Genomic DNA, 27,234 nt, shown 5'->3' on the forward strand with positions numbered 1-27,234 from the left:
AGTTGCAGAGAAATAAAATTTCCAAAAGGTGCTTCTACTAATATCCATGGGGAGGCCATAACTCATAACTGTCTTCCTCCAGTAGTAAATGCTTTACAACCCTGGTATGTTTTAGGCTGTGGGCAGATTGCCACAGTTCCTTGTTAAGTAATTATGTTGAAGTTTTAAAACATGTAAGGGTTTTTTTTATTTAATATACGTAGCTGGTATTTTTGACTACTTATATGACAGTTTCTTGTTGAAAAATAGTATTCTTCTGGGAATAAATTTCGTAAGGAGGAATCAGAGTAAACTAGACTGTATAGATCACCATAAAGTTAATTCTTAGCACCATCTAGGGATGCCTCTGTGTAAGTACCACTACGTGACTGCTTTCTCAGACTTTGATCTCCTCTTGAAAGCATGCTGTCATCATTCACACAAACTCAAAGTGAGCTCTCTTAGAGAGCCTGGTGGCTTCGGGACATCCGGGGGCAGCTAGGCACTGCTCTGTGTCAGAGCCCCTCCGTTTGCAGAGGAAATGGATTTCAACAGCTATGCATAATTTATGTCAGATCTGAAAATCGAATTTGCTTCATTCCTCATGTACCGCTCTATGTCACGTGGCTTTTAGGATAAATCAGGCCCTAGTGTCTGACCACTTGATCCCAGCAATACCTTCACAAATGGCAGTGGAAGCTGCTGCTTCTCACTGAGCATGGACCTGGTTCAGGAAGGCAGCCCAGAGCCTGGGTAGGAAAATATCTGAGCAAAGATGAGCAGGAGGTGAACTGTGCCCGTGCAAGTAGCTGGCTCTTGGTGCACGGGTGGGAATGAAGAGGGTTTGAATGTTGGTTAGAGCAGTTACAGTAAGAGGGGACTTTTAACATTCCCTCTCCAAGGATGAGAAAATATTTTTAGTCCCTGAAGAATAAGTCTTCATAGAGTCACAGTTTGAATGTGCCAGGTACTTTTCCTGTCTCTAGGTACTATACGTAAGATCTAATATGTTGTAGTTAAGGATGTGGTACCAAAGAAAAGCACATGCTTTCCATACAGTCAGAATATTTCTCCAAAATTTTTAGACTCCCTTCAAGTTGCTTTTCATGGAGAAGTTCAGTGTTACGTGCTCAGTCGGGTGTTACTCACTGCTCAGTTTTCATGATTACAAGATTACAAGCAGCCTCCCCAAATGCAGAGCCAATAAATAGCAGCAAGGCTTTTAAAATATATATATATATTTATTTTTTTAACTTTGATACTTTGCTGGAGGTCCTTGCAATGATCAGAATAACAAAACAGTATATACAGAATAATGCCACAAAAGAAATGATTAAAAAAAAAATCCCTGGAATTGTAACAATTGACTTTTATTTCTACTGGGGTGTCCTAGAGCAGTTAGGTGAGTGCTGCAGCCTGAACCATTGCAGCTGCTGAGAGATTCTTCTGGCATTGGGTAAATCCTGTGCTTGGAAAGGAGGAAATAAAAAAAAAAATAATGTTATTTGCCTTCCAAAACAAAAGGAGAAACACTGGAAGCTGTGCCATGCACCAGGTGAGAGACCTTCTGAGGGAAGTTTTCTGGCTGTTGCAATTTCATATGCTGTTTTTTGTTTGTTGTTATTTCTGCCTCAGTAATGGGGAGGCTTTGATTTCAAGCTGGCCAACTCTGTGGTTCTGGTTAGCGAGTTCACAGGGAACGTGTTGATTAAACATACAAAGCTGAGAGGATTTTGTGAGTGTTCAGCTGATAACAGAATTATTTGGGGGCATTAACTCTGCACTGGGTCTTTCCAGTGAGAAAGTGTTTTACTCCCACTTGGAGAAAGAGTGGAGAAGACCTACCAAAAAAGAAGGCAGTGTCCTGAAAGTAGTTGCTCTTGGACCCTCTGTCGTTTTGCCTGAATTTTTGTGAGAGGTGCTCAGCCATGACTATGACTGTCTGTCCGTTCCCATGTCACTCAAGCAGCTTTTAAAACTCTTAAAATGATTTAATTTGCCTCTCCCACTGGCCTGCACTGGAAAGTCTCAGTGCCTCTGCATGGAAGTGGAGGTCAGCTCTCGTGCCAGCTCAGGGTAAGGGCTCGGCTTTGGCCATGTGCCTGCAGTAAATCCAGATGCACCTGAGGACTGCATGGGAGAACGTCCACAGTGAGATGGTTCCCTTGTCATTCGAGCAGGATGTTCGAAGCAACTCGTGGTGAGAGGGAGTCGTTAGGATTATGGACTAAAGGGGGAGAGAAACGCTCCAGAAAAATGAAACAGGACAATCCAGCATATTCCAGTCTGGCCTCTGTAAGGTTTCCTTGTCTTTTATCATCTTCCAATTGTATTTAAGGTTATTAATATACTATAAGAGAAATCCCCATGAGGTGAACACATAAATCAGGTAAGTAGGTACTTGGACAGGCTGTTTGAAAGTGTGTTTGTCGGTGTGTTTGCTTAAGAGCCCTGTGAAGATTTAAAAGGGAGATGGGAAGGAGGGTTGCCTTCCTCCAAAACAAAACTTGAGGGGTTGTTATCTGTCTAAATATCATCTCAGAGATTGCTTGTAATGCTAAAAGTTGGTTTTGGATGTGTTTTAGACTCTGCATGCAACAGTGCTCCTGGATCTGGTCCCAGCTCTCCAAACAACAGCTCCAATAACATAAGCGCCGAGAATGGAATTACGGGATCAGTCACGAGTATTCAAGCAGAGGTACAGAGCCCTTCCTTTCTCTAAGTTTAACACTTGGGTTTCTAATCAGTTTGCGCAGAGTTTTAGGCATTTAGGCATACAAACCAGTGTGCAGCACACTAAAAAACCCAGATCATGACTTGAAGAGGGCTTGGGGAATTTACCTCTCAAGCTGGGCAGACAGGATGCATTACCTGATTATTAAATCTAGTTTGAGCCAGCTCTCAAGCTGCTTGTGGTAACTTGTAGTGGTTTTATCGTGAGTAGAGAGTGAAAATAAAATGATTTGACATTGTAAAACATCGAGAGTATTTCCTGGACGAATACAAGGATTTTAAAATTTGGGGCATTTGTTCTCTTACAGTGTACACAGGGTGAACTTCTTGTTTGCAGTAGGTTAGTGAAAGTGTGGCCAAACCATAACCAGATTAGAGGAAACAGATTTAACCTTTTCCTCCCCACTCAGGATTTGGAAGCATGGTGCCAGATACTGTGTGCTAGTTTTTAATCCCATAAGCTCTCACCATCGCTTGAGACTTCTCCTGCGGATGTCAAAGGCAGGGTATCTGGCTGGACAAAGAGGAGGTTGATTCAACAGAGCAGCTCCTGTGTTCAGGGTTACTGAAGCCCCCCTTTTTCTGAAGGCAGATTTTGGGTTGTGGGCCATGTTGACTGGCTCCCACTAAGAGCCTTAGGTGTAGAAGACCAGGGTGGTTGTGTCATGTCACCGGTGCATTTCCTTTTATCCAGCTTACCGTTTGCAGTTCCCCCCATGAATATAGTGTCTGTCTTAACATCAGGACTGTAAAAACAAGCTTGGGCTTGTTTTCCCCAAATTGTCGTTTAGAGTTGAAAAGGACTTCTTACAGCAGAAATGTAGGCCCTTTTCACTTTCTAGGTTTGTACGGGTTTTCACTTTATTTTTATTTCTAATGTAGCGTAGCATGTAGGCATATTCCCTGCATTAATACTCCACCCTCTCCCCTGCCGACTTACCCAACACATAACTCCATCCACTTTATTGTAGACCTTAAAGGATTAAGTCAATTACTGTAAGGATTGAAACAGTGTAAGTTAGAATCTTCGCCTGACACTGGGAACTGAAGCTGTTCTGAAGAAATGTGTTTTTTTGAGATGCACACTGTCTGTTAGTTGGAGGAGATCTGGGAAGAGATGTTACGGGTGGGGTTGTTTATCAGGTTTGCAGAACTGAAGCCTGGCTGAGCTGGTGGCACGTCTTAGGTACGTTCCTGTTAGCCCCAGGAGAATGAGTGCTTAGCAGCTGTCAGTCATACCTATACTTTGTGCACGGCAAACTTCCAAGCACTAATGATGGAATTGTTTGGATTTGACAGTTCCTTGTGATATAAACATTATGGGAATGTTCCTGCTAGTCAGTATTATGTCCTGAAGGTGTATATGAAGATGTAGCATACTCCTTAACCATTTAATTTTTCAAATAAATAATTTGAGCTAATTATCTGTGACTAGACCCCCAATACCTAATAAAATGGACACAGACACAAACTGTAAAAAAATGGTTTTGATCAACTTCTAGTAATGCAGCAATTTTGTAAGTCAGGCTTAGGCATGAGGGGTGCAGACAATTTGGAAGAAAATGCATATCAACAACTGCCAAAATGTATAACTGGGAGTTGAAACCAAAAATGTCAAAGACAACCACCTTCCCTTTACCTCTTTTGCAACTGTACTGCAGTGCCTAACTCACAGTAATGCCGCTGCATGCAAGAGAGGAAGCTCCTTGATATAAGGTTTTTGAAAGAGCAATACTTCATGCATCATTTCCAAAAAAAAAAAAAAAATTATACAAAAAGGAGGAATCATGTAATTTCCCTGAAAAGAACGTATAAAGCTTTTTCACCTTTTCATGATTTTTGGAAAATTAGGAAAATATACAAATGATTTAGTTTTAATTTTAGAGATGTGCAGGGCTGCATAAAGTATATTGGATCGTTTCTATCACAAAACAGAAGAAAACGTACATCACCATGTGATGGCAAACAGAACATCGATAACCCATTGCACAAATTGTTCTCCTCCCAGCATCTGAATGGCTTAGCTAAATGTCCTAGTCCTTTGCAATAGTTCTGGGGGAAATGGCTTTGCATCTCGTGTTGTGTGATATTAGTTGATCCATTTGCCTAGAGAGGTTTATTTGGGAAAAGCTGGGCATGGCAGGATTTTGGTTTCTTTGAAATCTTCTTTAGTATAAGAAGTGTTACCTTGTAGCCCAGGTGTTTAAGATTTCTTTGATATCAGTTGACCAGGCTTTTATCATTTTCCCAATTTTGCATATTGTATATATTTAAATGTTTATGAAAAAATAACGTTGCCAGCTTTAAGTATTTCATGGTTAGCTTTATTTTCTAATTTTAAATGAGAAATATGTCTCTGCTTGTTAGTTTGCTAGGTCGGCTCCAAACCATTTCAGATATGTTGGAACATGGTACTTCATTATTCAAGTTTAAGTGCTTGCCTTCAGTGTAGAAAGACTAGAGCTCTCTGCCTCCTTTAAAATAGGCAATATCTATTTTTAAATAGTGTTTTTAAATCTAAAGTTTTTTTCTGTCTTGGAAAGGTACATGATATTCATTGCCATTGTAGTTGATACAAGTCTATAAAAAGTACTCGATTACAGACAGAAATTGTACATGTTCTCTTCTGTGCAATTCTAAAAATGTTTGTGTATAACCCATAGATGGGATCTGTATATTTAAAGTGATGATAATGCTGCTAAATATCATATGCTGATAATGTCAAGCTGCTGTACTTTTCTCATCATTGTTTTTAAAACAAATCCCCAGGAGATAGTTTGAGGCACAACTACACTGTATTGATTGTTCAAAGAGAAAATTGATGTCGTTTTGTTTCGTTTATGATATCAGTAAAATATTTCATTACTCTGCTGGCAATAACTATCTTATTCTCAATGTGGCATGCTAACATTTTGTATTACTTAAATTAAAGCAAAATTGCCAGTGGTGTTCAAAATTACTTGGAAAAAGAAGTGTGGGGGTATGCACAATCATATGCCCTTAGCAGGTAGCATTCAACAGCAAAATGCTTTTTTCCAATTTCCTCCTTTGTGGCAGCAAATTTTGAACTAAGATCTTAAAAACAGATTTACTCTTTAATATATTTTCAATAAGCTTGACTGACATTAATGAAGGCACAAGAAGACAAAGGGAAATAAAAAAATCACTTTACAGATGAAATTTTGCATAGTGTCATATGAAAACTAAGTGACTTTGCTGAATTATGGCATTTAGATGTGGTTGGACACTGGAAGAATGAGCAGCAGGTTTGTGGCACATTGAAGAGCACATTTGAAAGCACAGCCCCGTGTCTAAGAAAGGTGACAAACACAGTCGTGGGAGGCTTTGCTTTTCTTGCACAGGCAGCACTAGCTCCAGGTAGCAGAGCTGGGGTGCCCTGTTAAAGCTGGCCTGCTTACATTTCTGTAAAGCACGGAGGCAGGATTGCTTCTGAAGTTTGCCATGTATAGATTCTTTGTTTTTCAATAATTGTTCTCACATTAGTGCTTTTTTTCCCCCAAGTGGTTGCTGTAGTGGTGTTACGCACCAAGTTTCACCTTAGAGTCTTTGAGGGAGAAAAGGAGGTTTTTGTTACCCAGAAGTGATCCACCCAGTTCTGCAACCAAGGAAATAACCTGCAAAGTCTTACAGGACTATGAGTTTAGGTCTGAAATGTATAAAGCCATTACTCAGATCTCTGTTACACTGATACACATTGTGCCATAGTATAATATTGCATTAATCGTTGTCCCTTTTTTTTCCACAGTAGCACCTGAGTTAAAAGTGTAAAATTCTGCAGGAAGTCTTTCTGAAATCTAAATGCTATTTTATTTAAGTTGGAAAATCACCTACCGGTGAGAATTCGGTGTGATCAGAACGCTTGTTTCTTAACAGAAAAATCAGGCAGTTTAAATTAATGTAATTTTTATAATGGGCTTTCTACCAACTATTTCAAATCAATCTCATTTTAAACTTAGGTATTTTTACTTAAGTGTTTCTCCTTTAAATGGCCATAAGGTAATTCAGTAAATCTCACATTTCATCCTGAAAATCAGGAAATAGCTACATAAGTACAACCTTAAGGGTTTTTGATGGAATTTTGAAGTCTGATTTAAGGTAAAGCACACTAGTAAATAGCATAAATTGTCTGCGATTTGCTAAAGAAAACAACAGCCATCGTAATGCCTCTTCTCTTTTTTTAAGGTAATCTGTTTTAGCTTTAAAAGGGCAAACACTTTAGAAGGACAAGTTAGCTGTTAAATCTTTGCAAAAGCTTTTTGCAGTGGCCCTGCATGAAGACTGCGTGGAAGCAGAGCACTGGTGAGGACGCACAGGTGATCTTTAATCTCCAAGCGAGATCCAATAAAGAGTGAAAGGTCTCTCAGTAGGGCAGCGATGCTGGCGGCAGCTGCAGAGCGAGATCGTCCCTGTGATGTTTACCCTGGCCTTGTCACTGCTGTGGGAGGCGGTGAGAAATCAGAGGGCTCTGCGGTCACAGCAGCGGTGCTCGGGGCAGCTCTGCAGATGAATCTCATCTGCACGCACTTAGGCTGGATCCAAAGCACAGCTTACCTCCCTCGTTCGGTATTTCCAGTGTCAGAAGTGAAGTTTCCTGCTCTGTATGTTTCTGATGTGTGATTATAGCCAGTGTAAGGTGTCCCCCCTCCAATCTGCAGATGCTGTCTCACTGGGACAATGTTCTCCATTTTGTTTCCAGACCAGCCTGGCTCATAGACTTGTGAATCGTGAAGGCTCGGTAACACAGCTTCCGCTCTACACATCTCCTTCTTTGCCCAACATCACGCTAGGACTGCCTGCAACTGGCCCTTCCAGCGTAAGTGATGGGGGTTGCAGTCCATAAACTGTTGCTTGCACTGATTTATCCCTTAACCCACCGTGACATCACCTGTGCATTTGCAGGGAGGATCAGCACAGCAGGATGCTGAAAGACTTACTATCCCAACCTTACAGCAGCGGATCTCGTTGTTTCCTGGCACCCACCTCACTCCCTACCTGAGCACTACAACGTTGGAAAGAGATGGGGGAACCGCACATAACCCTCTCCTGCAACACATGGTCTTACTGGAACAGCCAACTGCACAAACTCCCTTAGTCACAGGTGAGCACACGGTAGATAATGCACAAAGCCTGATATGTAGTCCCAGCAGGGGAAGGAGAGCAAATGGCATCCATTGTTTTTTTCTATCTCTTTTACAAAAGAGATACCGTATTATCTATACATTCTGTAGGTTTAACATATAAACTTGCAGGATGCGTTTGTTCATTGATACATTGGGTGGTTGCAACATTTGCAAAATCAGGGGTTGATCACATCATCCAGAGGTGGGAGGAAGCTGCCTTGTCATTTTGGTGAAATGATAGTAGATAGTACTACCTGCAAACTTATGCTTTGCTTATGGATGTAACAACTTAAAGCTATATTGTTAGAGTTCTAACCACTGTAGATGAAAGTGGCAACAAAAATGTTGTGTCTTGTGATTACCCATCTTGTTTATCACTGGTGGTTGCTATTCCATGTATAACAGAGGCACACATTTGCAAAATCACAGATTAAAATACTGGCTTTTCATCATTATTATAAATGGCAAAAACATGGCAAAATCAACTGCATTCAAACAGATTGTATTTGTTTGTATATGTTACATTTGCAGTATGTTAATTGCTTTGAATCACTCCCTGTGTCATGTTTTCAGAATTAAGTACCTGTGGGAAGGCGTATTTCTATAAATAGGGCTGATTCAAAGCACTGTTCCCCAGTAGGATGCATTTCTATTTTACGTTGTGTAGTGCTGGGACAAAGGATGGTCTGCGTAAATTACAGACGTGTTGATTTTTATTTCTTTCATTCCATTTCTAATGGAATTTTTTCAGGTGGTGAGGCCCTGGCCCAGGCTGCCCAGAGGAGCTGTGGGTGCCCCATCCCTGGCAGTGCTCAAGGCCAGTCTGGATGGGGCTGGGGGGAAGTGTTGCAAAGGGGTTGGACTCCATGATCTTTAAGGTCCCTTCCAGCCCAAAGCATTCTATGATTCTGTGAAGTTCTTGAGAGATGTTGATTGCTGAAACATTACAGCACTGCTGTCTGGTTTGGCTCATGTCTGATCTTACATTCAAATTCCAGGAATATATATGGGGTTGTGTTAAGCTTATAAACATGTACATATGGGGAATCTGAAGCATGGAAGTATGGTGTTTAACTCGCACTCTCAGAGCCTTGAGAGTGGTTTGTACAGTTTCCACGAAACTTTATGTAGTTTCCTCTTGCCTTCTTCTGTCACGGTGGTCGTGGAATGATGAGGTTGCTCAGTCATGATGTGTCTCTTCACCAGTTGCCCTTTGCCCAAGGACTGTTGATGAAGAGTCACTGGGGAAGATTTCCTCTCTTATCACATCACCAAAACTTTTTTCTCTGTTCATGCTGGCGTTTGCTTTAAAGCAAATGTAGGGAGTGCTGTTCTGTTTCCTATTCCACCTCTCTGAAAGCTCCCATCCGCTAAGTGTACTGTGTGTGCTTCCAAGTGTATTCCTTCTAGTCCACCTGCTACGTGTGGTGTTTTCAGAGCAAGTACAACTTGTTACAAACCAACACTTAGGAGAAATATTCACTATACAGCAGAGCAGCAACAAGAAACACACGTTCCAGATGCAGCAACTGAACCAGAGCAAGCTAACACGTGGTCTCAAAAGCCCTAAGTGGACTGGCTGCCAGACTACAGTCAGTACTTATAATTTCCTCGGAAGCAAAGTGGAGTTTATTATTATTCTGTTGGTAGCCTACAGCTCTGAAGATAGTCTCCTGATGACTGCTACAAAATGATCCAGCACAATGGCATGCTGTTTTAGTGCAGTTAGACATGGGAGTCTGGGGAAGCTAAGAGTCCCTACTGGACAAATGTTTGCTGATTTTGTGAGCTTGGAACTGTTTTTGCGAAGCTAGCTTCTGGATTTTAGCTGGAGCTCAATGAATGGTTCACCTTGAGTAGAAAGTGATAATAAAATCTGAGCAGTGTGACTGTGTCCCACACTAGGGCAGAATTCCTTACATCTGGCATTGCTCTTGCGACTGATTCCTCTGGATAACATCTCTCACATTGACATGTATATACAGAGTAGGAACGTGTCTCCCTGGAAAGCCTTCACAGGGGGACTTTGGTCATTCACTTGGAGGCAAGTAGTCTTCGAAGATATCCTGTAGGGACGTGTAGGATCCCTTCCTCTGCTCTCTGATTTGAACTGTGCTGTAAGGAAAATGGACCACAGCTTTCCAAATTATTCATATATTCATACACACATGCACACATATATTTTTGTATGTATGTATACACACACACAAATTTATAAAATACGATACCCTTTTACATGATTCTTTTCAGGAAAGCAAAGGTTGGGAGAAACTCAGTAAATTGCCACAAGAAGAGAGGCTTTTAAGTGAATTGAGTTCCTCCATATAGGGCAGTTCTGTGAATTAGTGGGACAAGGAGACAAGGTCCTGGCTGGGCCAGGAACTTCAGGTATTTCTCAGCTGCTGCATTCAGCTGGCTGCAGACTTCTGTGCAGCTTTTCGTTTTTCAACTAAAGACCAGAAGGTGAAAGGGAGAAGAAACAACTTCCCCAGGCCTAGAATTGGGTCTCATTTTTGAATGTTACTGACCACTTGAGCAGATTTCACTGTGTTTTGTACAGTGAGGTGAAGCAAAAGAGTACTTTTATCCCAAAAGTGTGTGCAGCCTTATCCACGTTAGGGAGACAGCAGTTCACATCAGTGATGGCTTTCTATCCCAATGTGTAACTGGAAAGGCAAAGACTTATCCTCAGCTCATCCACCCTTGGGTTTGGCTTTGTGTTGCATGTCTTCTCATCCCAGATATCTAAGAAGGTATGTCTTAAGAGAGCAGAGTAAGAACTGGCTTACCCATGAACAGCTAAAAAAAGAAGACAGTTCCTGCAGACATGCCCTTACCAGAACTCAGATAGGTATTTCACAAGGTAGTCATTCAAGAGACCCAAACTGCCAAGGGCATATGAGTAATGCCTGTCATCCCAAAATAACCTTTATGTTTTTGTTAAGTTACTAGCATGACTATACAGGACAGTGATGGAAATAAATCTTTTTGACACCTTGTCCTCTGACTTATCTTCTTTCTCAAGACATAATGAAGCCTCGTGGCTCTCATATTCCTGAAAGGCATTAATGTTTATCTAAGCCAAACATGGTCAGGGGTCTATCACATGGAAGTTTTCATTCCTAGTCATTTCTGCAGAGTAGGTATAGCACAGCCAAGGGCAGCCATGCTTCCCTACGTGATCTAGAGGAGAGAACCAGCTTCGTCATCAACCGTCGTCCTTCAGCACGTCTGGTGAGCATCCTGTAAGGTACAACAGCTCGGTGCTGCAGGGCGGCAGTATGGGCTGGTGCTGTCCTAGAAATGAATGCGCTCACTGTACCAAGGCAAGCCATTAGACTTGAGCTTCTCCTTAAAACTACCACCGTGATCTAATTCGTGTCATCCACTGAGCAATGGAAGGGTCCATAAGGTATTGTTGAATTTAAGAAATGAAATATTCCATAAGGTCTCTGAGTAAACAATCAAACAAAGAAATAGAAAGTATTATTCCATCCAATGGTCATTAATTGTTACCTGTTTTTTTTTAAGGATGCTTCAGCTGTAAATGGCGAGGTGGCTGGTTTTAGCGTTATATATCATTGTCACCATCAGTGTTACTCAACAGTCGTTTTCTCCCTTCCTTTCTTCTTCCTATTTTTCTTCTCTGCTGTTTTTTCCTCCATATTATCTTCAGACTGGTATCTTTCAGGACTGCCCCTCCATGCACAGTCTCTGGTTAGTGGAGAACGGGTCTCCCCTTCAATACACAAACTCCGGCAGCATCGCCCGCTGGGGCGCACGCAGTCTGCTCCCCTTCCCCAGAACGCCCAGGCCCTCCAGCAGTTAGTGATCCAGCAGCAGCACCAGCAGTTCTTGGAGAAACACAAACAGCAGTTCCAGCAGCAGCAACTGCACATCAACAAGGTAGGCACAATGCTTTTAAAGTCCTTCTTCCTCATTACGGCAACACCATTTTTAGCCAACACCATTTCATAGTTTCTTGTGCTGTAATGTATGTGGTCTGTAACTCCATAACTGATTGGCCTTCATCCTTGAGCCTCTTTTTCATGATTTTGAGAAATATGTCAGCAAGGATGGGGTACGTGCATCACCACGGCGAGGATCAATACCTCTGTTGCAGGTATTGGAAAGGCAGAACAATTCAAACTTCTGACTTTCCAGTAATGCTTTTAAAAGTTGTCATTGCTTCCATTCGTCCACATCTGGATCTGTGTCAGTTTTGCAGCAGAGAGCATAAAATGCTGTCAGGGAGTATGGGGAAAATACCTAATGTGTATATGTTCACTTTGAACGGGAGAAGAATCAGTAATACGAATTTGAGAGAGAAAAGGTGAGGGATTTCAGGCATAACGCTAGAAAATAACTGAAAGTGAAGATATTCACATATACTGAGGCATTTTTCATTGAAATTACCTTCGGAAAGAGAAAAGCTGTTCCCATCTCCAGTCCAGATTCTTTGAACTGTGGCTCTGTGTAAAGCATTACAGGTTTCAATCCGTTTCTTCTCCTAAAAATGAGGACAGTATTGCTGTGCATCCTGCAGAGGTTGTTTTGAAGATAATTAGATATGATTCAAGAATTGCTTTGAAGAAAGAAAGTGCTATGTTTATTAACTCGTTTTCTGTAAATCACTTGGAGAACTTAGGTGAACATTGGAGAACACTGTTCATCAGCGCGCAGGTTTTGCAGTTGCTGGGCAGGCAAAATGATCTGCTTGGGCATCCCAATATTATTGCTGAAGCTGAAACAGAGCTGCTTGGAGGTGATTGCTTGAGCATGCATTAAACAAGATAAAACTCTCCTGATGTTCTAGCCCATCAGAAGGTAAAACTCACCCTTTAAGGGCAAGAGATCAGATCACAAGCGGCATGGATGGAGCTATTGCATTTGACCCCAGATGAGGTTTTGTCCCAGGATTTCAGAAGGCAAAGTCTGTTAATGGACTTGGAACGTAAAAGGGCTGTGAGGGAAAGGTGAAATAAATCATAATCAGTGCGATATTTTTCTGGCTCTTTGGTTTGTACTGTTTTATTTCCAGTTGTGGCTTTCTTTAAGAAACAAGTCCAGTAGTAGGCTTCAGGTTCTGGTGGACAAGTAAGATAGCAGGCATGCCTTTCAGATTGCTGCAGTTTGATTTATGGCAGAGGTTTCTCCAAATATTTTCACTTTTCCAGTCATATGAGAAAATATAACTGCTGAGAGCCGGATGAAAAATAATAATAATAAATAAAACAACTTTCCAGTAAGGAGAAAGAGACAGCTTTAAAGAAAGACACCCCCACCCCCCCAAAACTTTGTTTACGGACTAGAGCGAAGGCAGGATGATTACACAAGTTGCTGACGTCAATCTTGTACTTCTGGATCGTGGCCACTGTGCACCGCGCGTGCCAGCCCTGGACCTCATTCAGCCCCGCACACCGGGGCGGTGGAGCTGCTGTTTCCATGGACGTTTCGCTTACCTCCTTCCAAACACACTTTGTGTAGCGAGCGTTAAAACTAGGATCGTCAGACTTGGGGCGCTAGGTAGGGTTTCTTTGTTAGGAAATAAATTTCAGTTCAGCAGTTTGTTTGTTTTAGTTTTTAAGGATTTCCATTGCCAGCACTTGCAAGCGTCCAAAGACTTCACAGTGACGTCCTACCGAACTCATTCAGGCTTTCACTGAGACCTCCCAGAAGCTGCAGAGCGTGTGCGATTCAAGGAGGCTGAATTTCAGCTTTGTTAGCACTGCGATGTATCACATCCACGGGAGAGGCGGGCGGGGGGAGCGCAATTAAACCAAATGCACAGGGGCAATTTCCATGTGTTTGATTTATATAAGCAATGAGTTAAAAGCGCTTCGGTACTAGCTCTGTATGTGTGTGGCAAATTTATCCCATGGGATAGCATCCAAGTGCTGACATGGAAGAAGACTTTTCCCAGACACACGGATATTTTAAGACCCTTATGTGTAAGAGAGTGAGGGCACAACTAAAAATAATGTAATAGATTGCTGCCTTTTAATTATTAGCAGAACCGACAGCACTGTCTGTTAAGGTTGTGTTGTATTATTTCCTGTAAATAGTAGGAGACTGTTTTCAATTGCTTGTGATTTTTCCTGAGTTTAAGATTTTGGCCTTAAACTTTCCTGTTAGGTGTCTACATCAGATTAAAATTTTGAGGAGATTGCAGCCAAAACAAGTCTTGTTGTTTCCAAGAAGGCAGCTAAGGAAAATATGTTGTTTTCCTCCCAGTTAATAATAATAAGAATCATCTAGGGGATTTTGCTGTAGAGCCTTGGTTCCTGAGGCTTTGGAGCAGGAACTTGAAACTTGACAAATGGGGAAAAATGTGAGGAAAGAATGTGAGGACCTCTCTGTGGAAAATGAGGGTCACAGCCCTGGTCACCCGGTGCTCCTGTTGTCACCTGGTGGTGACATTTGCATTTGCTTTGAGGAGGGAAAAATAAAACACACGCTCACACCAAAAAAAAAAAAAAAGCAGTTCCCCAAAAACAGGAACAAAAGAGACATGCATGAATAAAAAGAACATTTTTGGAGTTGCAAAGCCCGGATCTCAGCGCACAGGAGAAGGGTGAGAACAAGGCTGCTTTTCGATGATGTGCTGCCTTCATGTGTTACAGAAATTGGAGGGCACATAAGGAGCAACGAGTGGTTTGCTGGAAAGGGCAAAGAAGAGGCCTTAGGGCTACAGCAGCTGAACACTGCCACAGAACTGCTTTTCCCCCGCCGCAGAGGCGTGCGCTGCTGCATGGTCCTTTTGCACACTTGCACCTGACCTCCGCCTATCCCTCGTTTTCTGAATGCCCTTTGCAGGACACGTCGTGCTGAGACAGGGCTGCTAGCTGCAGAGGTGTGCTTGCACATGTAACACACGTGGTGGACAGATCAGCTGTTTGTTGTGCATGCTTTGACCATAATCTCTGCCTCGGCCGCCTGTCGGATGGCTTGGAGCAGCTTCTCTCCCTTCCTGCCGCCTAATCCTCACGAATGCAGATGCAGTAGTATTGGTAGGGTGCTTGTGTGCTCTAGTGATGATCACGCTACAAAACCATACATAGAAATCAACAACTCCTTCAGAAGCAGGGGTTGATGCAGTAAATAAGATTCTGGGTAAGATACCAGATCACTTCTTGTTAAATGAGCTCTGTGCAACCTTTGATCTGAATGAGGCATGAGCCCTCGAAGAGTAAATACTAAACAGTCCTGCAAATAAAAGCTATACATTAACGCAGGTGCACGGGAGAGATGACCTTAAATTGCACCAGCAACACACACTCATGTCTCCCACCTTTTTTTGCGTATTTAACATTCAAGCCTTGGGAATGTTGGTTTTTTTCCCATGGTCTGAGGAGCTTTGCTGGGGGTGAGGGGAATTGTTGTTTTGTTGTACAATAAATAATATGCAGCAGTCCCAGCATCATTTCATCTTCAGCGGCGATAATTCCTCTTCAGACTTCAGTCTCTTTTAAGATGCAAATGTTAGTCTTTTTTTTTTAGTGAGAGAGAAAAAACAGCATTTTGCTGATGGATCTCAGTGGCATTGGAGGTTGGCATTCAGGGGGTATTTTGTTGCGATGGCCTTGTGGAGCAAGGGGAAGTCGGGCAGTGTTCTCTGGGTGTTTTGAGTTAAAAGAATAATTCTTCAGCATGATAGGTCTTGAAGCAGCAACTGCCTTTCTAAAGAGAAATATGCAAGTGAGATTTCCATAAATCATGTGCCAGAAAACTCAACTTTTTACCTTGCCGTAGTGAAGATGAGTGTTCTGGCTTTAGTCCACTGAATGTTTAATTCATGAAGCCTTCATAGAACAGATAATCTCCCTTTTAGTCCTGAATTGTACTGTTAAGCAGATTAACACTGAGCTTCTGTGGTCAAATTGTGGTTCTTCTGGGTAAACCCCCATTTTAGCACACTGTGCAAAGAGTGGTGTTTCTCCTGCTGTGGCATATACATGGCGATGTACATATATGCCAGACTGCAGTGCCCTGACTTGTATGTGGTGCAACTGTGTTGGGTGGATACATTTTTATTAACACCTAGAATTTAACCTTGCTATTTCCTGATGTTTTCTTTTTTGGAACACATTAACTATTTAGCCTCAAGTGACTTCTGGAGTAGCTTTTAATATACAATGTTTAATTTGTACTATTGGAAAAATACAGCGTAGGTTGTATTGCACAACATTCAGATAGCGCTATTGCCCTTCAAACAGTTTAAGGGAAACCTATTTTGGCGTAGTCTTTACTCATTTATCACTCAGTTTCCCCCCACACCCCCTTCTCTTTGCTTTCAGGCTGATTGATAAAGTAACAAAATGTTTTCATCTTCTTGAAGAAATGCCATGGCTCCAGGTGGCTTCAAGCACCCAAACATATCTTTGGATATAATGTGTATTGAAAAGATCTCCAGAAAACCTCGTCCAGTGTTCATGCTGTGTCTGTCAATTGAATATGAAATGCAGTTCAGCAAGATGCGAGATGCTTGGGATTCATGTGCTTTGTGTATCTTTGCACCTATTACTGCATACATGCTATTAAGTGGTTTTGCCAGGAGCCATTGTTCTGTGGGGTGTTTGTAGCTGCTGATCTAAAGATATGTAGACACATACCTGATATAATCAAGTCCGTAATTCCAACTCCTTGGGAGAGGGGGAAAAAGCAAACAGCCTTTGCTGATGCCAAAGTGTTTTCTTCTTGCTTCCCCTCCTTTTCCCCTCCAGGCAGTCCCTGTTCTTTGATTCACTGCAGTTCGATCATTCCCTATCGTCTAGGCACAGAGGCGAGCACGCTCATGGTCCTTCTAGCAGGTCGGCTGCTTCAGACAGTTATTTTTTCCTGCTGTCTCATCACTTCTTCAGGAAGAAAGAAAAAAATGAGATTTTTCTAGGCTTCAGCTGCTGCAGAACATTCTGCCAGCTCCGTGCATGGCCTATGCCCAATTCTGCCTCTCCCCATCATTCCTTATCATCTCTGTTTTCTCTTCAGCTTATGAAAGCTAAAATTAGAATTTCCTCATTCTGCAAGGGGTACCTCATGTGGAAAGAGTCATCCTAGATAGCCAGAAGAGCAGGCTTGTATTGCCATGTCTGAGTGATTAATTCAAGCCCTCAGCAATATGTTTTCTTTTCCAGATGCTTGTCCACATGCCTGCTCCCCTACAGGATGCACTCTGCCTTGTGCCTGCCTTCCTTTGAGCATCCCTGCCAGTGTACCTGCTCCAGACCACCTGCCTCTCACTTCTCAATTCCTATCCATATCCTTGACTCAAGAGGGACATTTTTTTGACTGTCTGTTTCAGGATGCTTGTGAGCTGAGCCTTTATTGTCCCCTCATCTTCTATTTTTCCTCATTTTTACCAAAGCTATTTCTCCAGCTCTTCAGAGTTGTTCATTCTTCTCTGAGTCTGTCCTCTTTGATCTGCAGAGGGAGGAAAGGGAGGTTTTCTCTCGGTTCTGCACAGTGGTCAGGGCTGAGCCAGAGTCTTGTTCTCCCTCACTTGCCTGGTTTCTCTCTTCCTCTGCTTAGTGGGACTCTCCGTGCCACCCACCCACACTTGTGTCCCCCACAGTGCTGCTTCCAGGGGGATCAGGACTCTGCATGGTCGACGTTACCAGTGCACAAGAGCCTGAGGCTGGCTGGGTCCCAGCTGCTAACAACTGCTATTTTGCCCCATTCCCCAAACAGGGCAAGTCACTCCACCCTGCTGGGCATGCTCTGCACTTCCAAGGATATAAACTGGACATTTCTCAACAGTAGTGTTGTCTGACCTGCCTTTCAGCATGTTCCTGTCTGCACAAAGTTTTGACCAGCTGTACTTATCTGCCAAAGTAGAATGGGCCAAAAGGCGCACTGTCAAGCATGATCTCTTTGAGCTTGCACTATCTGTAGATAAACCTGGATGAGTTGTATGGAAATGTGGTGATTTATCCTGAAGTTCAAAGGTGTGTGTGGTGCTTTCAGCCTCCAGCTTGTGTCCTTTGCACAGCAGTCTGTCTAGCAACGCTGAATTTTCTGAAGGACATGACTGTTGTATGCCCTCCAGCACGTATGCCCTCTCCCAAAGGACTGTTATTAATCTTGTTTTTGAAAGCAGTCCCTTCAGTGTTTCAAAATTTGTTCAGCAACCATTACCATGAGGAGCAACACCGGGGAGGTACCAGGTTCCTTTGCTGGAGTCCTAAAGTGAAAGAGGACTTGAGAATAGATCTAACTCAAGTTATAGTGGCACCTTAAGTCATGCCCAACTTTCATCTCTGTCAGCCTTTCATTGCTGTAGGAGCTTTGTCCTTGTGCAGGACCAGAAATTTCTTCCATAACTGCTTGGCTTCTTAGGAGAAAGAGGTGCACTGTTTGGTCAGGGATGTCCAGATGTGAAGCTTTGCTGTACAATTTCATGGAAGTTCTCCAACTCTGCACATACTTTCCAAGGAGCTCTTCAACTGTCTTTTAGAACCAAACAGGTCTCTGTGGCATGTGTTATCTAAAAAGAAAATGTGTTAATTATATCCTTCTGGGACCTTCTCAGGCGTTTTTCTGTTGGTGACTCTTCATTTCATTACTCTGTGATGAGAAAACAGACATTTTGGCACGTGTTGCAGTATCTTCAAAATTCTCAGTGTCCTAAGAATATATGACAACAGACAAGGTACCATGTATATGTACCAAGTAGACATATAGTAATTACCTAGTAGACAGATGCCAACTGATTCCAAATTTTACTAGCAAAGAAAAGCCCCCCCCTCCCCACTTTTTTTTTTTCTTTATGAAACATTCCACGGGAAAATGAGTAATCCTTTGGATTTCTCAAAAATGTATTGGGATCTGACATCACTATGATCTTAGAATAACAGAATCACAGAATGGCTCGGGTTGGAAGGGACCTTAAAGATCATCTTGTTCCAACCCCCCTGCCATGAGCAAGGGATGCCACCCACTAGATCAGGTTGCCCAGGGCCTCATCCAGCCGGTTCAAAATAGTTGCATCTTCTTCGAGACAGATTTTTTTTTGTCTGTTTTTGTTTTCCTTTTTCTTTTTTTCTCTTCTTTGAGTTTCAGAGGTAGATAAGAAACGTGGACAGCTGGTATCTAGTCTTTAATAATGTTTGTGAATCGAGATGTATAGTTACTTCTGTACTGAAATAGTTAGCTGTCCAAGGCTAGAGGCAGTGAAAGACAGTGCCTTCCACTTTGTTTTATGGTGGCAGTATGTGATAACCAGAGGTGACAGGATTTGAAAATAGGGGAATAGCTTCATTGCAAAGGATAGTATAGAACTTGGTAAGGGAAGGAGTTATTTATGGTTTTTATGGTATTTATGGGCAATTGCTTACTATTTCAGATATATTTGTGAGCATTTAAAATGCTGTCAACTTTATATTGATTGCCTTGCACATAGATTACTGTAGATTTTCTTAACTTAATATCTTGGTTTTAACACAAGCATATAATCACAGAATTACAAAACCGGAATATTTTCGGGGAGTACTAATAAATCTTGAATGCACATCATTGTGAATTATATGGCATATGTTCATAACAAAATACTTTCTTTACAAAATTGTCCTTTTAGAAGAATTGGGTTGCAGTAGCTAGAGCAAATGACATACCAAGAGATTCAGTTTATATTAGGACAGCAAAGTGAATGTTTGAAATGTCCATGTCATTGGCCACTTGATTTTCAGCCTTCATTGTAGCATTTTATACACGTGTTTTTCATTTAATTCTTATGTTTTTACGGGGTTGGAATAATTTAAAACTTCTAGGGAATTACACTGCTTCTCATTTCCATTAGATTTGACAATGACATTGTAAGTTATTTTCCCAGCAATTACTCACCTTGCATAGTTCATAAGTTCAAAAGGTATCAAGTTCAAAGCTTGAGACCTGCAATCCAAGCAGAAAAATGTAGGAGAAGATGGTTTATGATGATTTAATTATCTTTAAACCAGATTATATTCATCAAGCCTAAGTGAGCTTAAAGAAAACTGATTGAAGAGCTAACTTTAGCTTAACATAGTTTAGCTATCCAGTGTGTGTTACTAGTAATGCACCGGGCGAGATGGGAGTGGGGGGCAACCTCACAGAAATCCTTGAGAAGTTTTGATCACAGAATGATTTAGGTTTGCAGGGAACTCCTGAGATCATCTGGCCCAACATCCCAGCTCAAGCAGGGTCACGTAGTTATTATCTTCCAGTTATTTAAAGTAGTCCCCATCTACTTCTGTGTGACGAGGAGATCTGCAGCAGTCTACTTATTACAATAGGGCCCATCTTGGTCAGCTTGCTTATCTTGACCTAAAAGCTCTTGACTAACTCCAGACCCATACCAAAGCACAGGGGTCCACGCATTCCTGCTCCTTTCTCACGTAAAGGACAACTCCCCCTCCTCACCTTCCTGGCCTGTCCTTCCTAAAAATCTCATATCCCTCCATCACAGCACTCGAGTCATTTTTATTATCCCACCACATCATGGTCATGACCAGGTCATGGACCTGTAACTGCACACAGACTTCTCTTCCACCTGTGTGGGCCTCATGCTGCATGCACTAGTGCAGAGGCATCTCAGAGAGGCATCCAAGTGTGCCAATTCCCCAGGACAGGCTTGAGAGCTTTCCTCACCAGGTGTTTCTGCACGCTCCTCCTTCTCATGCCTGCACTCGAAGAGATGCCACTTCAGTTTGGAGCTGTAGATTGTCGTGTCGTTTTTTCACTACAGCGGGCCCTTGGCTTGACTACCCCATCCCCAGCTGTCTTAGCTGCTTGTTGAGGAATCACTCCCTCCCCTGTTGTTTTTAGTTTAGGTTGGCCAGCCCGTCTAGTTAGGTGGATCTCATCTCTTCCAAGCAGCTGTTGGCTCTCAAGGAGCATCCCCTGGTTGCGGAAACTCAAACACTCTTGCCAACAGCAGCTGTGCAACCAGTTACTGATCAGTACAAAATCATTGCCTCTTATAACTGAGAGGGATGGGCTGCACCCACCATCTGTACTGGGGCTTCACGTGAACCCCACAGGGTTTTTGCCTCAAGCTAGATAAGATAAGGCCCCTCTGCATATAATGTTCCTTTCAGGAGATGAGACATCCAAAACCCAGTAATCCACAGTGCTAGAAAGCTGTAGCCCTGTGTCCTCGTCCTTGCAATCCCAGATGTTAAAGGAAGCTTTGAGCCCTGGTTTTGTGACATCCTCTGCTGTAGTTATAAACAATTTTTTGCTGTCCTTGGTATGATACTTGCAGGCAATGAATCCTTCATATGGCCTTTGTATGCCTAAACCTGCTTAGTGTAACTTTGCTCAAGTTATATGGCAGAACCTCTCTTCTTACATTTAGGGAAAAGAGGCTTAGTTTCAGGTTTGAGCCAATGTTCCTCAAAGAGTGAGTTACTTATAAGTAGCCAGTCCTTCTGCATGTGTTCAATAACCGTGTTTTGATTTAGCTTTATTAGATTTAAAATCAATATTGCTTTTCATACCAATGACCTAATCCTTATTAAAGCTCTGCTCTGACAGCTTTCAAAGTTCAGCAGTTTCTTTATAAGCGTATGAAACGGGTACAGTCTGAGCTCCTTTAAAGAAAGGAAATTGATTTATTTACCTCTGCTGGATTTAAAAACAGTACACATGTTTTTTTGCTCCAAATAAAAATCATAAGCAGTCTGAGACCAAGCACTGAGAATTTTATCTCACTGATATATTTCAAAAAGTTTGACTTGTGTGAATTACGGTGAAAATTATATTGTTCCCTTTTGTTTTAGCTTACACTTTCGGGGAAGCTCACTACCCCTAGTTAGGAAGGTGTGGTTAGAATGATGCTCTTCTTGCAGTTTGTTTCTGTACAGATGCTGTAAGTTTAGTGTTTCAGTTTCTTCTTAACAAATTTCATGAGAATGCAAGTTTTGGAGGAATCTTGATGATGGTATCCCCCTTTAAACATAAAATTAATGGAGTGATTCCAGACGAAGCTGGACAAACAATGAAGCAGAAACCCTCAGAGGATTTGTCTCTGTTACTTTTTTTCAGGATTTTAATTGCTAAATGTATTGCTGGTTGTTAAGCTGCTTGTGAATTCAAGTGGCATCCGTAGGTCTGTAGGCTTAAGAGGTTCTGATTACTTTAGGGGGGAAATGAAGTGGAAACTGAAGAGCCATGATTACTTGGGACAAAGAATTTCTCTGATAACTTAATGCTGAGGCTAACCTGGTGCAAGGGTTTCCCTTGCACTGTTGTTTTGGACAGTGTTTATAAGATGGGATTCACAGTTTCTCTTTTCATGAAGCTGATTCTTTGAAGAGAACACAGTCAAATTCACCTGTAATGAGTTACGTTTTATTCATCAATTAACGTCTGGGGTGCTTTCAGATAATATCAAAACCCAATGAGCCAGCTCGCCAGCATGAAAGCCACCCGGAGGAGACAGAAGAAGAGTTACGAGAACACCAAGCCCTTTTGGAGGAGCCATACAGCGACAGAGTCGCAAGCCAAAAGGAGGCCCCAGGGCTGGCCAACATGGTGCAAGTGAAGCAAGAACCCATTGAGAGCGATGAGGAGGAAGCCGAGCCACAGCAGGAGCTGGAGTCTGGGCAGAGGCAGGCTGAGCAGGAGCTGCTTTTCCGTCAGGTGAGCTCAAAATATGCTTGGGGCTCCTAGCACCGGGCTCCTTGGTGTTTGATGGAGTTTAGCAGCATCCGGAGTAAGGGGCTGAATCTATGTATTGCTATTGTGTATTAAAATCAGGACACTAGCCATCCCTCACCTCAGATATTTACAGCTGCTAGGAGTAAGTGTTAGAAATCTGTTAGTTACTGGTACAAAACCATGTCTGCAACAAACCCAAATGCCCAAAAAATAGTTCAAGATTTTACCAGCATTTTAATGGTGGATTATAATCATCATAAAGGAACAAGCTACCCTTGTATGTATAGAGAATGGGAAGGTTAGCACTAAACTAAACTGACAAATACAGCCTGAGCTTGCAGACACATAACAAAGCATAGCAGCATGTTGTCTACAGCGAGGACAAGTCCTGGTGTTTATGAGAGTGCTGTATTTAGGAGCCTCTGGGATGGGAAGGCGACAAAAAGCCTTGCAAGGAAGCAGTGAAGTTGCTTTGAAAAGTAAATCCCTACATTATCACAGCGACCATTTGGGACTTGGCTTTTTGTGACCTCTTTATAGTACTCTAAGGGAGAAAAGGTAGGGGTAAACCGCCTTCTGAGTATTTGGTACAGAAAGAAATCTGCAAGTAAAATCAGTGCCATCCTTCCCTGGAGTCACAATGTCAATTCAGAAGTCCCAGAGAAGAGAACCTGGATCATACGCACAAAATGCAGTCAGTGTATTTGCAGCCACTCAACCACTTTCTGTTTCTTTGGGAAGACAACACATATCTTAACATTTCTGAGCACTAAATACTAGCAGAGGATTTAGTTTTATTCTGATGTCTTAAAACAAACTGACTGCCCCACAGGAGGGCTGGACAAGGGAACGGGTGACAAAGTGGTTTTCTTGAAGGTGATTCCTTCTTCAGTACTGCAGATCCCAGAGATCCCAGGTGTGCTCACTTTGGACAGTAAACACCAGAGGCGTGTGGATTACAAGCAGTAAATCCAGTAACAACGCAGCATAACATAATCTCCCAGTTATGTGGCAGTCTCCCATAAAACACCATTTGTGGTAGCGGTAATGAAAGTGAGAGGGTTGTGATTCTCTTAAGGCACCAGTGCTCTACTCATCCCTGCAGCCCGTAGCACTGAGCGCCTGACTCTACCTGGGGCCTTGAGTAACCCCTGCGTGGGATCTTCAGCCAAGAACAGATTGCTGTAGCCATGCCAGGGTGTAGCTCTCTGAGCAAATCCACAGCCCTTGGCTAGGGAAGGCGGACTGGTGCCAGGCTTGCAGTTGCAGTGTCTGTGAATCAGGTGCAAATTGGTTGCTCTGTGCAGTCATTTGCATCTAGCTGCTCGCTGCTGTCTCCCCGGCACTGCGGGGCCGGCTCGCGGGCCCCACGTGAGCGTCCCTGGCTGCAGCTCAGAGCCTTCATTTCCAGTTCCTTATTGAGTGGCACGGTCTTCATAACAGCGCTGCCTTGAGGGATCAGTGCCATTGCCAACCACGCTTGTGCAAAGTTATTTCTCTGATTTATACAACCACATGTAGGCCTCGTTTCCTTAGTAAGAATAAATAACGAAACACAACGTGACGTACTGCTAGTGATGGACCACAGGGGTACCGTGCCTCCAAAAGTGTAGCAGTCCCACCTGAGCAGTCTTAAATATGCTATGTCCTTTGCAATTGCTTTGCCTCAAAGAGGAGAGGGAACCTCATTACGCTGTAGTTTGAGCATGGTGAGCTGGAACAGCCATTCTTTCTGGTCGGGAGCCTGTCCAGCTGATGGCGTAGCTCAGCTGAAAACTCCCCCTTGTCCCAGGTCTGGTGCGTGGCTCTGCTCCATGCACCAGTGCGGTGCGGGGGGCATGGAGGCAGGAAGACGTGGCTGAATTGGGGGACAATGGGGCTGTTTCTGCTGATGGTGCTGCCAGCGTGCACCAGCTTCAGGGCTGCGGGGTGAACATGCTGCGCTGCCTCTTGCCTGAGCTCACTCGAACAGCACAGATGTCTTCATTTGTTGCACAGGTTTGTGCTCGGTTATCAGGGAAATGGGTCCAAGCTTGCAGACTTTAAAAACCCTTAAAAGCCCTTCCATGAGGGCACCATGCAGACGTTCAGTAGCTGCCTCTTCTCCCCACAGCAAGCCCTCCTGTTGGAGCAGCAGCGCATTCACCAGCTGAGAAACTACCAGGCGTCACTGGAGGCAGCTGGCATGCCCGTCTCCTTCGGAGGCCATCGGCCTCTGTCCCGCGCACAGTCCTCGCCTGCCTCGGCCACCTTCCCTATGTCCGTACAGGAGCCACCCACTAAGCCAAGGTTCACAACAGGTAATGTTTTGGGGCCCTGGAAACTGAATCGGTGGGGCTGTGGTAACCGTTTTGCTTTATGTTGTGTTTTTCTTCCCTGTGTCCCTGCGAGGCCACATGTCTCGGGTCTGAATCTCAGATGTGTTTGTGGACTCTGTAATATCCTGTTGTCTTTGAGAATAGCATCAGTCATCTTATGCCCTGTTGTGCTGCCTTTTCCTTCCCTAGAGGGACAGACACCCTATAGTCCAGAGAAAAAATAAACTGCAAAAATCAATAGAAACATAGCCTAGTACTTTAATTATATATCTCCAGAAAGAAAGGACAAGTCATATGCTGTGACAAGCCTGATTTACATGCAAGGAGGAGAGAGGCGATGTTATTGAAAAAGGACAGCATGCCAAACGCAGTATCTATCAGTTGTATTTTCTGCACCTTCTCCAGTCCCTGTGCAATCTCATGCCATAAGTTATCCAGTCTGGGCTCTGTGCCAGACTACCCCTCCTTCTGCAACATAATCTCTGCCCAGGAGTCTGTGCCTGTAGGTTAGGAAAAGTGAGGCGAGTTGATTATTTCAAGTTGTCAGTGTGCAGAAACAGGCTGAAGAGCGTTTTCTTACCTGGTCAATCTTCGTCTCAAAAGAAAATTATGAGTGCAATTCTCCATGTGTCTACTGAAAGCCAGAAATGCAAAAAAGGTGTTAAGTCTCCCCACAAAGTTTAAAGGTGAGGAATAAATGTTTTACCTAAGTCGATGAGGGCTTAAAACCAACCTTTTTCCACCAAAACCCTTTCTGCTTATTCAGTAGCTTTAGTAAAAGTTAAATATGTGTAACTTCTCAAGTCCTATGTTAGGTGATTAGGTGGACTTATTCTGAAGTCCACCTTCTTCCCCGAATGTCAAGCTTTATTTTGTGAATGAACATTTTGCCATGTGACGTGTGCCCTGAGGAAAGGAGAAAAAAATGTTGCAATTAAGGGCAGCTCATGATTTTGTTTCTCTTTGGTTTGTTCATTTAATCTTATTTAACCCAATCTAAAAACATCATTAAAACCATCACTGTGAATTAGATTTATTTTCAGATACTGATGGTATAGTAATAGTGATGCATTAAATCTGACTTTGTTCTTCAGCTGTTAGTTGCAGGTGGGAAGCATGTGCAACCAGCTCTGTAAAAGTCCAGGTAGTACCTAATTTTTGCAAATCAGCCCTTCAAGTCTCCATCTGCTGCTAATGTTTAAACATTGAATTTTAGCAAAACTACTTTTGTAATGCAGCCAGTTACAGCATCAAGATTGTTCTAGCTTTTGGCTTTTGCCAAGGATACAAAGAAGGGTAGTCCTCTGGCTCACAGTCAAACCGGATGAAACTTGAGCATCTAATACACTTAGACCCCAAACCTTGGTGCTTTGAAAACAAGTAAGGAAGCCTGGCCCTACTTTAAGAGATTATTCATTCCTTTTTCTTTCTTCCCTTCTCCTCCTCCGCTATTTAAGTTGCCTTGTCAATCATATGCAAGACTTTGAGCATACAGTAACATTTCCTACCAGAGGATATATGTTTTACTCAGATATGTGCCTCTGAATTTCATTTAAAATTACATAAGAATGTAACAGTAGGAATGCAGATTTTGAGAACAGTGCTGCTTTGGAAACACACTGTTACAGTGTTATGATTCATTTTTCTTAGAGGAAGGGTTAAAAATAAATCATTTAAAAGGTGGAATACTGCATTGCTTTTATATAGTACTGTACATTTACTTAATCCAGAGCGATATGAAAAATGCTTCATGTGCTTCACCTGTTAAACATCCTTTTTGTGCTATTTATCCATGTCCAGACTCCCAGGACCTAATTTTTCCACTGCCTTCTATCTTGTGCAGTTCTGTGTGTTTGTGCTAGGTGAATGGAGGAGGGAAAACACAATGAACTGCTGTTCAGGGAGAAAGTGGTTTTTGGCATTCACTGGCAGTAGTAAAGGTGGAGAGTGTAAAAGGTGAGCTTCCTCTTGCCAGATTTATGGGAGATGGATGCATGACAATTTTGAAGGAGGGTAAAATTCTATTTCCACCATTTTTCTTTATGCTTAGCAAACTTAAAACCCTCTCCATGTTCAGGCCGTGAAACCTCTGTTTCCTTCCCTTTTTTATTTCCCAAGGAGAAGTTTTTCAGACAAGCGGAGTTCCTGTGTTCCCCACATGCATTCTTACCCAGGCGAAGCACCAGTTTAATTAACCAGCACTATTTACTTACAGTGGCAGGAAAAAAAAGAGCCTACTACTCCGGGCATGCAGGCACAGAAAGGAAAGGCAGACATCTCAGAAATTTGAGCATGTGTGCACGAGTTAGCTTGGTTCTGTTTTCTTGAAGTAGTCTACAGTGTGTCGGAGATCCTGTTTTTGGAGGTGGATACTAAAGCTTAATCACTAGGATTGAACTTTTCTTTGAAAGGCAGGAAATTAAAGCCTT

General features: G+C 42.7%; 1 protein-coding gene across 14 annotated transcripts in view; it reads left to right on the forward strand.

The window, feature by feature from the left end:
• The window catches only part of HDAC4 (histone deacetylase 4), a 252,798-nt gene that overhangs the window by 170,613 nt on the left and 54,951 nt on the right, over window positions 1-27,234 (forward strand). For 11 of the 14 annotated variants that reach the window (XM_083841239.1, XM_083841246.1, XM_083841240.1 and 8 more), the window contains 6 exons: window positions 2,565-2,677; window positions 7,430-7,546; window positions 7,633-7,831; window positions 11,530-11,759; window positions 22,212-22,469; window positions 24,601-24,787. In XM_083841239.1, the coding sequence (XP_083697365.1) occupies window positions 2,565-2,677; window positions 7,430-7,546; window positions 7,633-7,831; window positions 11,530-11,759; window positions 22,212-22,469; window positions 24,601-24,787 (1,104 nt within the window). The remainder of the gene's footprint in view (window positions 1-2,564; window positions 2,678-7,429; window positions 7,547-7,632; window positions 7,832-11,529; window positions 11,760-22,211; window positions 22,470-24,600; window positions 24,788-27,234) is intronic. The other 3 variants (XM_083841245.1, XM_083841244.1, XM_083841238.1) reach the window with 1 other exon arrangement.

Source organism: Anser anser, assembly GCF_964211835.1.
Source record: "Anser anser genome assembly, chromosome: 6".
NCBI lineage: Eukaryota > Metazoa > Chordata > Aves > Anseriformes > Anatidae > Anser > Anser anser.